At 40.4% G+C, this 15,548-nt stretch overlaps 1 protein-coding gene across 3 annotated transcripts in view; it reads left to right on the top strand.

The window, feature by feature from the left end:
* PRKG1 (protein kinase cGMP-dependent 1) overlaps positions 1 to 15,548 on the top strand; it is a 1,120,820-nt gene that overhangs the window by 901,131 nt on the left and 204,141 nt on the right. For all 3 annotated transcript variants that reach the window (XM_034662369.1, XM_034662370.1, XM_034662371.1), the window contains 2 exons: positions 5,148 to 5,225; positions 12,882 to 12,976. In XM_034662369.1, the coding sequence (XP_034518260.1) occupies positions 5,148 to 5,225; positions 12,882 to 12,976 (173 nt within the window). The remainder of the gene's footprint in view (positions 1 to 5,147; positions 5,226 to 12,881; positions 12,977 to 15,548) is intronic.

The following is a 15,548-nucleotide window of genomic DNA, read 5'->3' as shown; positions in this document are numbered from 1 at the left end:
AAATAATAGTATTTCTGCTACTGTTATGTGGGCATAATAAGCTGCTAGTTCTCTTCTTTTCGGAGAGGCATTCTCCTGCTCAACACCCTGTAACATGTTGCTCAGACTTCTGTTGGAGCTTAAGAATCTCCTCCATGGGGAAGCCCTGGAGACAGAGTGAGACAATACAACAGACATTACATAAGCCCTACCAACAGAAAATAGAGCACTTGCACACTTGTTTATGGCGGGGCCGGGGGTTGAGAGGTTTTGGATTAGGAAACAAGTGAGAAATATGACAAAGACTAAGGTAAACGGAACTAATATAATACTATTGTTACTAATGATAAAAATGGAGGGTAGGGAATGTGCCTTAGTTGTTAGAGTCAAACAGTCTTTCCAAACTGGGCCCTGTATTTGGGTGGCCATACTTGCTCTGTGACAGAAGCCCAGCAAAGGCAGCTTCATTCTGCTTCCCCTGGAGAAGCCGCAGAGAATGTCTGCCTCTGGGGGAGCTCCCTCCGACTCGACAGAGACTAGGGACTGAGGCGACCCTACCTAGCTGATGACTTCCAAACGTACCAGCCCAGTAAGCCACACCACCGTCTCTGGTGCAGAGTGCAGAAAGGAAGAGAGAGGTCCTGAATTTGACTAATGGAGCTCTGTTCTTGGAGAGTGGGGAAAGATGCTCCAGCCTGCCCCCTACCCAACCAGTACAGATTGCAACTCCTCCCTTTGCTTTAGCTACTACCTGGGCTGATACACTAGCTACTGGCCATGTGCATTTAAATTTAAATTAATTAAAATTAAATACACTTAAACGTTCAGTTGCTCAATCACACCGGCCACATTTGACTGCTCAGTAGCCACATGTGGCTAGAGGCTGCTGTACTGGACGGTGTGTCTGTCGAACACTGCCACCCTCAGAGCAAGAGCCAGCGGACGGTGCTACTCTGAGATTTTTGCATCTCATCTTTGTATCATCAGTGTCTACAACTGGGCCTGACTCAGAGGCACACAGAAATGTTTGTGGAATTGATACAGGAGAGAAGACTGTGGTGATTGTTGCTTTTCACATCTGCATGTCCTAAAGATCTGGCCTTTCCCTAACACCTAGATGTCACAGTGGAGCATGGCTATCTTGTTAAAAGAAATAAATCAGTTGAAGGATATGCATTCTATTATCCTGTTTTTAAAGCTTATTATGAGTTAAAAAAAAAAAAAAANTCCTTCTGAGCTCTCTGGGATGCAGGGACATCTCAGGCACTAGGCAGAGCCTCTGCAGAGATGGGCCTGGGTGTTCAAGGAACATCAGGAAAAGTGGTGTGAATAGAACAGATATCATGCAAGGGAGGGAGGCGGGCAGTGAGGTCCGTGAAGCAAAAGAGCAGAAACTGTTAGTACCTTGCAGCCTCTGGGGGCTTCAGTGCGCATGGGTGCAGAGGGTCCCCTGCAGGCGTATGAGCACAGGAGGGACAGATGCTGACTGTGTATTCACAGAATTGCATGGCTGCTGGGTGGGAAGGGGGACCGACGGGGTCAGATAGGAGCAGATGTCCCAGTCAGGAGGGGACTGCATGGACTGGGCAGGAGAACATGGCAGCCATAGTGGCAGATGGAGGAGTCATTGAGTTCTGGATGTAATCTGAGGGTGGAGCCAGCAGGGCTGCTAACAGAGCACTGGTGGGCCTGGGAGACAGGAGAGTTCAGTATGACTCCAAGATGATTGGCCAAGTACCAGAAAAGATGTGGTTGGTCTCGCTGATGCAGGGAAGGCATGGAGAGGCAGGGCTAGGAGAAGGAGTTCAGGAGCTTAGTTTCATGCATATGGAGCTTGAAGACTGTAGGAGACTGTGTTTCCATGGCTTTGATGTACCCCGTCTCCTAGGGTTCACACCTTTGTGCAGTCCCCTCCTTTTACATCAGGACTGGCCCTGGGACCTGCTTGAACTCATTGGATGAAGCACAAGTCTGGGCCTTGGGAAAGCCTGGCACCTTCTGCTTTTGCATCCTTGGAAGCCAGTTGCCATATAAGGAGGCTCTCCCCCAGACCACCCTGCTATGGAGGAGACTGGGCAGCCCCATAGAGAGGCCCATGTGGAGGAGAATAGAAGCTGACGGTTACCGGTGTGAGACCAGCACCAATGCTTACCACAAGAGTGAGGCATTAGACTGATTCAAGCCAACACCAAGGGAAGTCAAAGAATCATCTAGGACACGATATCAAAAGAAATAATAAATTGCTATTTCAGGTCCAGAAAACCACAAAAGATTTAGTACAAACATTCTCAACTGGGAGCAGTTTTGCCCCCAACAGGGTAATAGACAATATCTTGTGACATTTTTGGTTTCCACAACTGGGATTGGAAGTGGTACTGGCCTCTAGTGGGTAGAGGCCATAGAAGCCACCAAACATCCTACAGCTGAACTGACTGTCCAGGACGGCTCCCAGCAATAGAGAATTGTCTGCTTCAAAAATGTCAGTGGTGGTGTGCCTGAGAAACCCTTACCTTCATACTTTTTAATATAGTACAAATAGGTTTGGCTTTTTAAAAGGAAATGACAGTCATATGAGTAGGGATATGCTTTTAAGGAGGAGATAAGTAAGAAGAATGAGCTCAGATGAGCTAAGGATTCTTCCAAGTTTGGAGCTTTTTATTTGCATTTTTCTATTTTCTCCAAAATAATAGTATTTCTGCTACTGTTATGTGGGCATAATAAGCTGCTAGTTCTCTTCTTTTCGGAGAGGCATTCTCCTGCTCAACACCCTGTAACATGTTGCTCAGACTTCTGTTGGAGCTTAAGAATCTCCTCCATGGGGAAGCCCTGGAGACAGAGTGAGACAATACAACAGACATTACATAAGCCCTACCAACAGAAAATAGAGCACTTGCACACTTGTTTGTGGCGGGGCCGGGGGTTGAGAGGTTTTGGATTAGGAAACAAGTGAGAAATATGACAAAGACTAAGGTAAACGGAACTAATATAATACTATTGTTACTAATGATAAAAATGGAGGGTAGGGAATGTGCCTTAGTTGTTAGAGTCAAACAGTCTTTCCAAACTGGGCCCTGTATTTGGGTGGCCATACTTGCTCTGTGACAGAAGCCCAGCAAAGGCAGCTTCATTCTGCTTCCCCTGGAGAAGCCGCAGAGAATGTCTGCCTCTGGGGGAGCTCCCTCCGACTCGACAGAGACTAGGGACTGAGGCGACCCTACCTAGCTGATGACTTCCAAACGTACCAGCCCAGTAAGCCACACCACCTTCTCTGGTGCAGAGTGCTGAAAGGAAGAGAGAGGTCCTGAATTTGACTAATGGAGCTCTGTTCTTGGAGAGTGGGGAAAGATGCTCCAGCCTGCCCCCTACCCAACCAGTACAGATTGCAACTCCTCCCTTTGCTTTAGCTACTACCTGGGCTGATACACTAGCTACTGGCCATGTGCATTTAAATTTAAATTAATTAAAATTAAATACACTTAAACGTTCAGTTGCTCAATCACACCGGCCACATTTGACTGCTCAGTAGCCACATGTGGCTAGAGGCTGCTGTACTGGACGGTGTGTCTGTCGAACACTGCCACCCTCAGAGCAAGAGCCAGCGGACGGTGCTACTCTGAGATTTTTGCACCTCATCTTTGTATCATCAGTGTCTACAACTGGGCCTGACTCAGAGGCACACAGAAATGTTTGTGGAATTGATACAGGAGAGAAGAGTGTGGTGATTGTTGCTTTTCACATCTGCATGTCCTAAAGATCTGGCCTTTCCCTAACACCTAGATGTCACAGTGGAGCATGGCTATCTTGTTAAAAGAAATACATCAGTTGAAGGATATGCATTCTATTATCCTATTTTTAAAGCTTGTTATGAGTTAAAAAAAAAAAAGGGAAGATTAGGTAGTATGGGGGCGCCTCAGTGGCTCAGTTGGTTAAGCATCTGCCTTGGGCTCAGGTTATGATCCTGGGGTCCTGGGGTCCAGCCCCACTTCTGGCTCTCTGCTCAGTGGGGAGTCTGCTTCTCCCTCTTGGTCTGCCTGCTGCTCTCCCTGCTTGTGCTCTCTCTTTCTCTCTAACTTAAAAAAAAAAAAAAGATTAGGTAGTATGCTAATTTTCTAGATATGCAAAGAAAGATATGGTTGTTCTTAATGCCAAGTACTTGCAAAAGGCAATGTTAACCATGAATAGACAACAGGATTAAGGAACATGGTATTGAAGGATAAGGACAAATCACAGCCTTTGGCCTCATGGCTCCTACATGCAAACCACGAAATCTGTTTTCTAAGGAGTGTGTGAAGTAATGTTTTCTTTCCCCCAAAATGGCTCCCTTGCTAAGCTGCAGAGAAGAATGTGGCCAGATGGCACAGTCTCATTTTTCTGTAATATCTCTTGACCCAGCAATATACTTTTTTTCCCACATCGCCTTATAGAAATTTTGTTCGTTGCAGAAGTAATCTTTACCCTGGGAATGGACCTGGTGACTGTGTCCACATCCTAGCACGGTTACACTGACTGTATCATCTTCTAGCAGCCTTACCTTGCTTCTCGTTTGCTCGTTGATGAGCTTGCAGATGCTGGGCCAGAATTCAGTCCATAAAATGAAGACATTCTGTCTGACGGGGCCAAATCCAAATTGCTGAAGCTAGAACGTTAAAGCATGCAGCTGTGCCTTAAAAAGTAACTAGGGCCATCTAACCCACACCAGAAATCATCCTGGTTTCAAAATGAAGATCTTTAGATGCCACAGTAATTTCTCAAGGGGGAAAAAAAGCCTATCTATCACGACAAGAATACTAAAACAAAACGAAAATGACAAAATATTACAAAAAAACCAGTTTAATTAGCAGCTCTGCTGTTTTAGTTCATGCTCAGTTGATGGGAGAAAAAAATATTTTTTTATCAAACTATTAAAATGGATTTAAAGATCTGAATATAATCGCCCAGAAAAAATGGCATTAACAAAATAGTTTTAAGCAAGAGCATGATAAAAATGATTTCTCTGTGATTATTGTTCATTGACTATTACTCATTCGTAAATCATAATGGATTCTCAGTCTGGGTAAAAGTCCATCAGGATGAACGCATCCCTGCAGAGCTGATATTTGAAGAGATTGAGCTTTTGTTCCATTACTCCCTCCTTAATGTTTTTTTCTGTTGCTGTTTCTCTTTTTCAGACCCACTATGAGAATGGGGAATACATCATCAGACAAGGTGCCCGAGGGGACACCTTCTTTATCATCAGCAAAGGAACGGTAAGCCCTGGGGGCAGGGAGCCTGGGGTGCATCAGCCACCCCGGAGACGCACAAGCGTAGGGGCTTGAAAGAGAAATAGCTGAGAATGGATCTCCCAAAAATGATGCCAGAGGAAGAAAAACTGTAATTCTGAACACCAGAAAATGGCTTGAATTCTATAATTTAATAACCACGCTGATCTATCTGCCTAAGTGGGAAGATTTCCATAATTTCTATAGCTCAACAAGAAAAAGACTAAGGTCGCTTTAAAAATCATCAACAGTAAAGGAAAAACCCAAACCCTAGAAAGGTCCTAGTGATCAGGAGCAGTAGCCTCGCTGTCTTGAGACACCTGGGCTTTGCAATCAGATCCAAGTGTGAATCCCGCTAGGAAACTTACCAGTCTCAGTGTCCTTAGGCAATTTGCTTACAACAAGGATATAAATACACTCATGTTTTATTGTGTCTTCATCAAGAAATGTTGAATGGATACTGAGAAACTATTAGAAGCAGTAAATTATAGGGGGAGGGATAAATAAGGGGTGGACCAGGGATAGGCATGAAAAATCAAAATTTATCCCTTTATATTATCAGTATTATAAATCTTTTAACTTTTATTTAAAAATGAAATAATTAAGTGAATTAGAAAATGGGGATTCGTGTAGATGAATGCTCTAATACCCTAAAAAATACCTTTCATTTCTTTCAACAGTGAAGTCATAATCATTTTTGTGTTTAAGTGTCTTTACTGTGTGACTAATGATTAGAACTTACTTTGCTTCATCCTAAGGGATGCTTAAGAGGAATTTGGATGTACTAAGCATGATAAGTGATAAGAAAGGAAATGCCAGTGGAAGGGGATTTGTATATCAGTTTTCATTTTTATAATTGTTACTTTGAAATGTAAGTTTAGGGGCACCTGGCTGGCTCCGTCTGTAGAACATGTGACTCTTGATCTCAGTGTCCTGAGTTCAAGCCCCATGTTGGGCATAGAGATAACTTAAAAAGTAAATAATAAAATTGTTGAAGAGTTTTTTAAATGTGAATTTTTTTCTTCTAATTTAACAAATATGACTGACTCTGGGACTTTATGGCTCATACTAAAATAGGAAAGAGAGATGTACAGAGCCGCAGTGGACAGGATAGGTGAAAGATTATAAATCTTGTTGGATCACGTTTTCGAAAATCCTCTCGGGAATGACCAATGACCTGTCACACTAAAGTGAAGACAGCATTATTTGTGTTTCTCTTATACCTGTTCTTCTGACTGACAGCAGAAAGCCTGAGACAGAAATATCAGGCACCAGCATCTTACAGACATTAAGAAATGACATGACTGACCACAGTTACACTTAAAACTGTATTTTAAGTTTTCCAATGTTAGAGGCTAAGGAACCGTAACATTTTGTGGTTTATGTATACAGTGTTGGAGCTTTACCATTTGCTGTTTTATTTCTTAACATTTACTAAAGAATCAGGAGAAATTGAAAATCCTCATGGATATAAATGATTCAGTAGGTCACAGGGGGATTTTTTTTGTCCCGACAATCTGGATTTATTTTTTCTTTATTACACTGCTAATCCTTTGCTATTTTGGAATGATGCATTTATCTGTTTAAGATGAATTTCTGGCAGACTTTTGTGATTGCCCCATTACTGTAAATTTCAAGCACTACCTCAGAGAAGCTGCTGTTTGTGACCGGTTTCAGTGGCAAACAGGTGCACTAGCAGTGCTGCTTTATGAGTTTTGANTAACGGTGCTGCTTTATGAGTTTTGTAATATGTGTAAATGGAAATCCTGAGGAAATGCACCACAGGAACCCATTCCCTTGGCAATGTTTCAGAGCACCATGGAGATTCTGGGAGAAAAGTGGTAAGACTATGTTAGACTCTTCTGACACACNTGTGTAAATGGAAATCCTGAGGAAATGCACCACAGGAACCCATTCCCTTGGCAATGTTTCAGAGCACCATGGGGATTCTGGGAGAAAAGTGGTAAGACTATGTTAGACTCTTCTGACACACTCAATAATTTTTTTTTAAAGACTTTATTTATTTATTTGACAGAGATAGAGACAGCCAGCGAGAGAGGGAACACAAGCAGGGGGAGTGGGAGAGGAAGAAGCAGGCTCATAGTGGAGGAGCCTGATGTGGGGCTCGATCCCATAACGCCGGGATCACACCCTGAGCCGAAGGCAGACACTTAACCACTGTGCCACCCAGGCGCCCCTCAACAATNCCATAACGCCGGGATCACGCCCTGAGCCGAAGGCAGACACTTAACCGCTGTGCCACCCAGGCGCCCCTCAACAATTTTTTTTTTAAACCAGCCATAGCCTCTGTGTTCTCTCTCTCTTTCTAAAATAAATAAATAAAATATATTTTTTAAAAAGTTCTTGTCCATTAAATGCCATTTAAAATCACATGGCTTTCCTTAGAATTAACAAGTATTTAAGCATGTTGGTTAAACAAGTTGGCTTAACATGATATTTGGTGTTGTTGAATATGAAAATTGTGGAAATTTTACTTGTATATGGATGCATAAGAGTAAAACATAAGAAGCCCTTCCTTTTAGATCAAGATCAAGAAAAAGATGCATATTATCACCATTTCTGTTTAGTGTGGAACTAGGTGCCCCAACCATTGCACCAAGTCAAGAAAAATATATCCAGAAATGAAGATAGAAGAGTAATTATATATGTAAACCTGAAACACAGTGACATCTCTAGAAGAATTAATGAAATATATAGTATGTAAAATCTATAAATACATATAAAATATATTAACATAACGGGATAATATGAAAAGAGAGGAAATGAACTACAGCTATGTATATGAACATGGAAGAATTGGATAAATCTCAAATATAATACTGATCAAAAGAAGCAAGCTGCAGAAGAATATGTGTGGCATGCTTTATATTTTTAAAGTTCAAAAACAGGCAAATATATGGTACTTATGCATGGAATGAGATGTGAGTGCATGTAGGCACGTGCATTAAATTGCCAACATTAGAAAGGGGATCACAAACATAAGACTCAAAACAGACATGTTAGGAGAGTGGGTTAGGACACACGGTAGTGAAAAACTAATTTACCCCTGTAAAAAAGGGTTCAATTGTCAAATCACTCTTAGGAATCATAAATCTTGCCCACACTGAATTTAACTCATGACTCAAAGAATAGAGCAAGCTTCAAGTTCAGAAAAAAAATTCCTACCCAGTACATATCCCAAACTACCAGATAGAGTTCCAAAGTGTCCTCATTTGCATCAGGAGGCATTTTGATTTGGAAATAACAGGACCAATTTTTGAGTGACATATGCAGAACATTGAAAGGGGAACTGCTTTGTTTTAGGGACTCCTTGGGGTTTGTAACCTAATAGTCACACAGGTAGGAAAATAATTACCTCACTAACCCTCATTTTCTAGTCGGGTCTTCCCCATAAACCTGTAAATTCCACGCTCTTTCTTTTCTTACTATAAACATTGCTTTGTTTTAAAACCCGCTTAATCTGCACTAAAACATTTTCTTTCTTTATGAATTGTTTTCGATTAAACATGTTGGTTGTGCACATTGATCTTGTTTACTGAACACTTTGGTATCAAAGATCAATTTTATGCGTCCCTTTAAAAGTATCTAATTTTTATTTTGATTGTTAATTTTTTAAATTATACATATAGTTAAGTAGTTTCTAAAAACTCAAATTACAAGACTACACATATGTCTTATAGAAAAAAAGTCAACATGTAGATGAGTAAAAAGAACATTAGAAAACACACTCTCTTTTATCTGTCTAGAAGGAAAAGAAGTTTATGCTCTAGCATTTTATAGCAACAATGAGACAGCAGTAGTAGTGATAGGGGATATTTCTTTTACAATCGAATGCATGAATTTCTGAAATAGGTGAGAGAAGTAGAAGAAAGGGGGGGGGATATAAGAAAAGTTACCCAACTTTTTTGAGCACTTATTTTTTGTAACGATTTATGTATTTGAGACCGAGCGCATGAGTGCACAAGCCAGGGGAGGGCCAGAAGGGAAGGGAGAGAGAGAATCAAGCCAACTCCCTGCTGCGTGGGGAGCCAGACTTAGGGCTCAATCTCATGACTCTAAGATCATGACCTGAGCCAAAGTCAAGAGTCAGATGCTCAACCGACTAAGCCACCCAGGCACCCGGAGTACTTACTATTAAGAGGATGCTTTTCATAGATTTTCTCATTTGATTCATGAACACATACACACACCCTCTTTTGAGAAAACCCTCCCGTTTTTTGGACAAGGTGATGAGGGTAACAGGGGTTAGGCTTCATAACCAGTTCTTTCCCATAGCATCGTACTTCGTGGTTTCAGGGAAAACATTAAGTAATAGAGGCCAAAGTAATATAGGTCAAAGAGGCTACCTCTGTGTCTGTAACTTTCTCTACCCTGACATGTTTTTAGAATTAAAGATGCAAATGTCTATGCCAGATGTCTGTGCATATTTAGAATTATTCATTATATGCACAAAGAAACAGTGTGGAAATTACAACCTTAAAACAGAGCTTTTATTCTTGCTCTTTGAACTGCTTATCTTTTCACATACATGGATTATGCAGATGGGCTTTCCTTCACACTTGTCATGTAAGCAGAAAGTGGTCTATTCCATAGGTGGCCCACTTCTTATGGCTCTTTTACTGCATTTCAGTAACGTCTTTGTAAAGAATATTTCCAAAGCTACTGAAATCTCCCCATGCCTTGCATCTGTCCACCATTTGGAATTTCTGATCATTTTTGCTGTTGTTACAACCAGATGGCAAATGTATAATTATGTAATGTATCCTTATATCTAATTTTGAACTCATGATCTTATAGTGTATTATACCTGAGTTCGTGACTTTTTTTTTTTTTTTTTTTTTTTTTAGTAGTGAGGACTGACAAATAATCTTGTTGGGTTGCCTCATAGTACAGATGAGAAAACTGAGACCCAGAAATAAAACACTGAATTGATGTATGTCAGAGTTTGGTCTACAGAACATTTACATCTAAATCACCAATATTAATCTTTTTCAAATACCGATTTCACAGTCCCACTAAATTAGAACTTCAAGAATAGGAGTCTGCTAGCCTTTATTTTTTTCTTCCAAGTTTTTATTTAAATTCTGGTTAGTTAACATACAGTGTAATATTAGTTTCACTTGTAGGATTTAATGATTTATCACTTACTTACATGCTCATTCCAACAAGTGCCCTCATTAATACCCAACACCAATTTAACCCATCACCTACCCACCTCCCCTCCAGTAATCCTCCGTTTGTTCACTATCATTAAGAGTCTCTTTTATGGTTTGCCTCTCTCTCCCCCCACTTTGTTCATATGTGTTTTTTTTTCTTAAATTCCACCTTTGAGTGAAATCATATGGTATTTGTCTTTCTCTGATGTCGCTTAGCATAATACATTCTAGCTCCATCTACATCATTGCAAATGGCAGGATTCCATTCATTTTGATGGCTGAGTAATATTCTGTGGTATATGTATACCACATCTTCTTTATCCATTTGTTAATTAGTGGACATTCGGGCTCTTTCCATAAGTTGGCTATTGTTGATAAAGCTGCTATAAATGTTGAGGTGCATTTTATCCCTCTGAGTTAGTATTTTTGGGTAAATACCTAGTAGTGCAATTGCTGGATTGGAGGGTGGTTCTATTTTTAACTTTTTGAAGAACCTCCATACTCTTCTCCAGAGGGGCTGCACCAGTTTGCATTTCCACCAACAGTTCATGAGGGTTCCCCTTTCTCTGAATCCTTGCCCACACCTGTTATTTCTTGTGTTCATGTTAGCCATTCTGATGGGTGTGAGATGGTATCTCATCATGAGTTTGATTTGCGTCCCTGATGATGAGTGAAGTTGAGCATCTTTTCATGTGTCTTTTGGCCATCTGGGTGTCTTCTTTGGAAAAATATCTATTCATGTCCTCTGCTCATTACTTAACTGAATCATTCATTTTTGGGGTATTGAGTTTGATACGTTCTTTATAGATTTTGGATACTAACCCTTTATTGGATGTGTCATTTGCAAACATCTTCTCCCATTCCGTAGGCTGCCTTTTAGTTTTGTTGATTGTTTCTTTCACTGTGCAGAAGCTCTTTATCTTGATGAAGTCCCAAGAGTTCACTTTTGCTTTTGTTTCCCTTGCCTCAGGAAATGTATCTAGTAAGAAGTTCAGTAGCCTTAATTTTGAATAAGACCCCTTACCCTGAAGTTTGAGAATCAATGGGCTAGTGTATTTCTGCCCACATCTATGAGAGCCTCATCAGCATGCAAATGAGCATCTCTATGATAGAGCTTGGTGTAAGAGGGTTAAAAACTGCTTCCCCCTGGTTTTGAAACACAGTGTGGAAAAGTAATCAAATGGATCATTGGAGAATAATAATTGAATTCCCTCCACCTTGCATGTACATTCTTAATGCTTATAAAAATTCTGGTCTTCGTCTTCCATTCTCTAAACTTAGAAACCTGAAGCATAGTATTTTTAAATGTGCTTAAATGTCTAGCATTGTCTTAAGAAATTAGTTCTTTCTACTTCATTACATTTTCCAGGCAGGTGAGTTTTAACTGTTTAACCATTCTAGAAGAAACATAGCCAGTATTATGAATATTAGTAGAACTTGAAGGGAAATGAATTAACACAGAGGTACAACTTACTGCATTATGTCTTTATTCATGCAACAAAAATATTATTACTTTCCTTCCGTGGACTGTCACCCAAGTCAAAAGGCCTGTATGGGCCCAGATATCTTGTTTAGGTAATAAATCCTTTCTGTTCCAACAACTTACAGCTCTTTATTAGGTGCTTATTATAAATTGTAGAGAATGTCAGAGATAAACCCATGTCTTTGAACAGCACACTCTTATGGTAAAAAAGGAAAAAGATACCCATGCAATTCATAGATCTTTAAAAAAATGAAATCCTTCTGAATGAAGCATGTGGACCGTAAGGACTGTCGTGGGTTAGAGACTTGTAAGAAGGCTTCATGAACATGTGATTGGCCTTCGAATGGAGGCTGGATTCTTAGGAAAATAGACAGGCATTGTCTTAGAGGAATGGGGACATGCATGCGAGGTGCACAGAAAGATGTTCACTGCAGAAAAGAATGGAAACAATTTAAACATCCGGCTATAAGGAATTGGATGGATAAACATATAGAATGGAAGACACAGAAGCATTCAAGTAGATGAACTAGATTGTTATGTAAGAACGTGGATAAGTAATAAAACGATGTTGAGAGAAAAAGTGTAAGTTGCAGAACGATACATACTGTATTAGGCTATTCATATATTTTAAAAATTCAAACATATAAACCCATTAAAAAGGATTGGGGGAATGCTCCCTTAATCCATTATAGTGCTTGCCTCATAGGAGGTCGGAATGAGGAGTAAGTGAAATTCAAATTTCTGAGTAACTTATTGCTACTTGAAAACAGCTTGAAACAGCATAACAATATTTGGAGGGCATTTTTTGTGGTTTTCATGGAAATTTGTGATATTCTTCTTTGGTCCTTTCAGTGATCACGTCCTCATGGGCTTCATGACAGTAAGTTTAAAAGAAGAAACAAAGAGTGGAATTAACATTACCAATCCGTGTTGATTTGATCAGTGTGTGCAGTGGGTATAGACTTTCATTGTTTCTCTTTGTAGGTGAATGTCACTCGGGAAGACTCACCCAGTGAAGACCCAGTCTTTCTTCGAACTTTAGGGAAAGGTGACTGGTTTGGAGAGAAAGCCTTGCAGGGGTGAGTAGATGACGTGTTACGCACGTTTGTTTGAGTGCTGCGTGAATTCCTGTCTCACAGGCTGAGCTCCAAGCAAAACTGGCTCTGTATTTACTGTCGATCCTAATATCGGACACAGACCCTTGATGACCATTTTCATTTCTTTCCAGGTGGACTTATAATACATTTATATAGGCTTTAGGATTAATTGATGAATTTATGTAATATCATTTTTGTATTAATGGGGAAATTTCTCGGCTTTGTGCTCCTTATTTACAATCTCTATAAAGACGCTAAAAAAGGGGAAGGTCTCTGCTAAGCTTACTTTGTGCCGCAGTTTTGCTCTGACACTTAGGAAGATGATTGGTTGACAATTTGGAAATCCCTGAACTGACTGAACACAGCAGAAGGTGATGGAGCCTTGCTGGACTTCACATCTGGTGGTGGTAGAGGTGGAGATCATGCGCGTGAAGATTCCCTGGGGATGGGCTCCAAAGGCTGGACCCAGAGACACATACTGTAAAAGGTCCCTGAATTCCACTTGTAAAGACAGACCTCAAGAAGCAAACACTTGGGATTTCTTCCCACATACTATGGAAGAGGAACCCAGGTGACTTTGAACTACACCTGTTGCAGAACGCATGACAAATACGACAGCTCTATGTCGGTATTCTCTTGTTGTTTTCCAGTAAGCAACACATCTCAGTTATCGCTGTAGAGATAGACGAGACTTTTCAAAATTCAGTGCCCTGTGTATATACATATACTTGAATCAGAAATAGCCAATACAGTCTGTGTGAGATTCTCTCTTCCTCTCCACCCCCTGCCCACACCCTGCTCCCCCCAACACTTTTGGGTTCCTTCTCAAATAAGTAAATAAATAAATCTCTAAAAAAAAAAAAAGAAAGAAAAAATAGCCAATACACATTTATATTTGTATCAAATCCCAGGTGCTGGAGTGTCTGCTAGAGAGGAACAATAATAGGATATAATTCATTCCTAAAATATTTGGAAATCAGTTTTGCTTCCATTATCCTTTCATTTAAAAATTACATTATAAGCATTTTATTTGAAATTTCTATGAAGAAATCATTTAGGGAGTTTTTTAAATTTTTAAGCCACAATCAGATAGCAGCTTTTTTTTTCTTTCTTACCCTTTTGCAGCTACAGAAACGAAACCAAGATCCCGATAAGTCATCTTACATACGCCACATTACCTTATGAACATTCAGAGCTAAAAGCATTTCACTTTCTTCTTTTCTTCTGCTTAGTCCATTTGATCCTTATCTGATGAGCGCGTACTTGCCATTAGATTTTTTTCGTAGCGGCAACATTGGAAGAAATACCACGTTCACTGTACATTCACAAAAGAATGTAATAAACATTATCTTTTTAGTATAAAGTGCGCAGACCTATCACTTGTACTTAAATATTTCTTTCCCTCAATTATACATAGAGGATTCTAAAGAATAATGCCTCCTGATTCCATTGGTCCAAGATTAACTGCCTGTGTGAAAAATGCCATTTCCAACAAAGCCAAAGAAACAGAAATATTTTCAATCATTTCTGATTGAAATCACAAGTGGAACACCAGAAAATAAAACATAATTGAAAATGGACAGGTTTTCTTTTGTAGCTTATTGCCACTGAATTTGGGTGCCTATTAAAGAAAGCTTTTAGGGTGAAAGAAAACCCGCTCCTAGAATGTGTCTTAAGAAGTGACCGTGAGGGTATAGTTCATGGAAAAGTTACCAGATTTCCTCTGGTATCAGAATGCAGTGGTATTCCAGCTAGACTGAATTCATTCTGGCATATGGCTCTTCCCATGAATTCTCCCTTGTATGTATTCGGTCCTCTGCTCTGGCCGGCTCCTCACTCCACCCCCCCTTCCCATTCCCCCGCCTTCTCCTTGACCCCATCCTTCCCTCAGCGATGCCTTTCTCTCTTATGCCCTTTGCTCTTATATCCTCACTGCTCAGCCCAGCTTTATCAGCCTACTCTAAGTGCTCTCTTCAATGTCACCAGGGATTTGCTACTTAATCAGAGAATGCTCTTCCTTTTCTGTCTTGGACTTCCCTTCTCAGCCACATTTTTACACTGCTGACCACCCCTTCCTTCCTTCCTTAAATCCATCCTTCCTCTCTACCTTCCTTCTTTATTTATTTGAGAGAGACAGTGCATAGGATCAGGGCAAGGGGCAGAAGCAGATGCCCCACTGAGTAGGGAGCCCATCATGGGGCTTGATCCCAGCACTCAGGGATCACAACCAGAGCCAAAGGCAGGTGCTTAACTGACTGAGCCACCCAGGTGCCCCCACCCCTCCTTTCTTCAAATTCCCCTTCCTTTGGGTCCCTTGCAAAAGTTAGAACTTAGAATTTCTCATTCGATTTCCTAAAATCCATCACTGTTTCGTCCTCAACTCTCTCTATTATATGCATTTTGATATACATCGAGATCCATGGCTGCTTGTCACCTTGATGAGAAGTCCAAATATTTATATTCTTATATGAGCTCAGTATCTGGCACTTTTCAGATACTCATGTATTCATTGGATGAATGAATGAATGAATGAATGAATGAATGAATGAATGAA

Source organism: Ailuropoda melanoleuca, chromosome 6 (assembly GCF_002007445.2).
Source record: "Ailuropoda melanoleuca isolate Jingjing chromosome 6, ASM200744v2, whole genome shotgun sequence".
NCBI classification, from domain to species: domain Eukaryota; kingdom Metazoa; phylum Chordata; class Mammalia; order Carnivora; family Ursidae; genus Ailuropoda; species Ailuropoda melanoleuca.
Note: the sequence above shows the minus strand (reverse complement) of the source record. Positions and strands in the feature narration are given on the sequence as shown.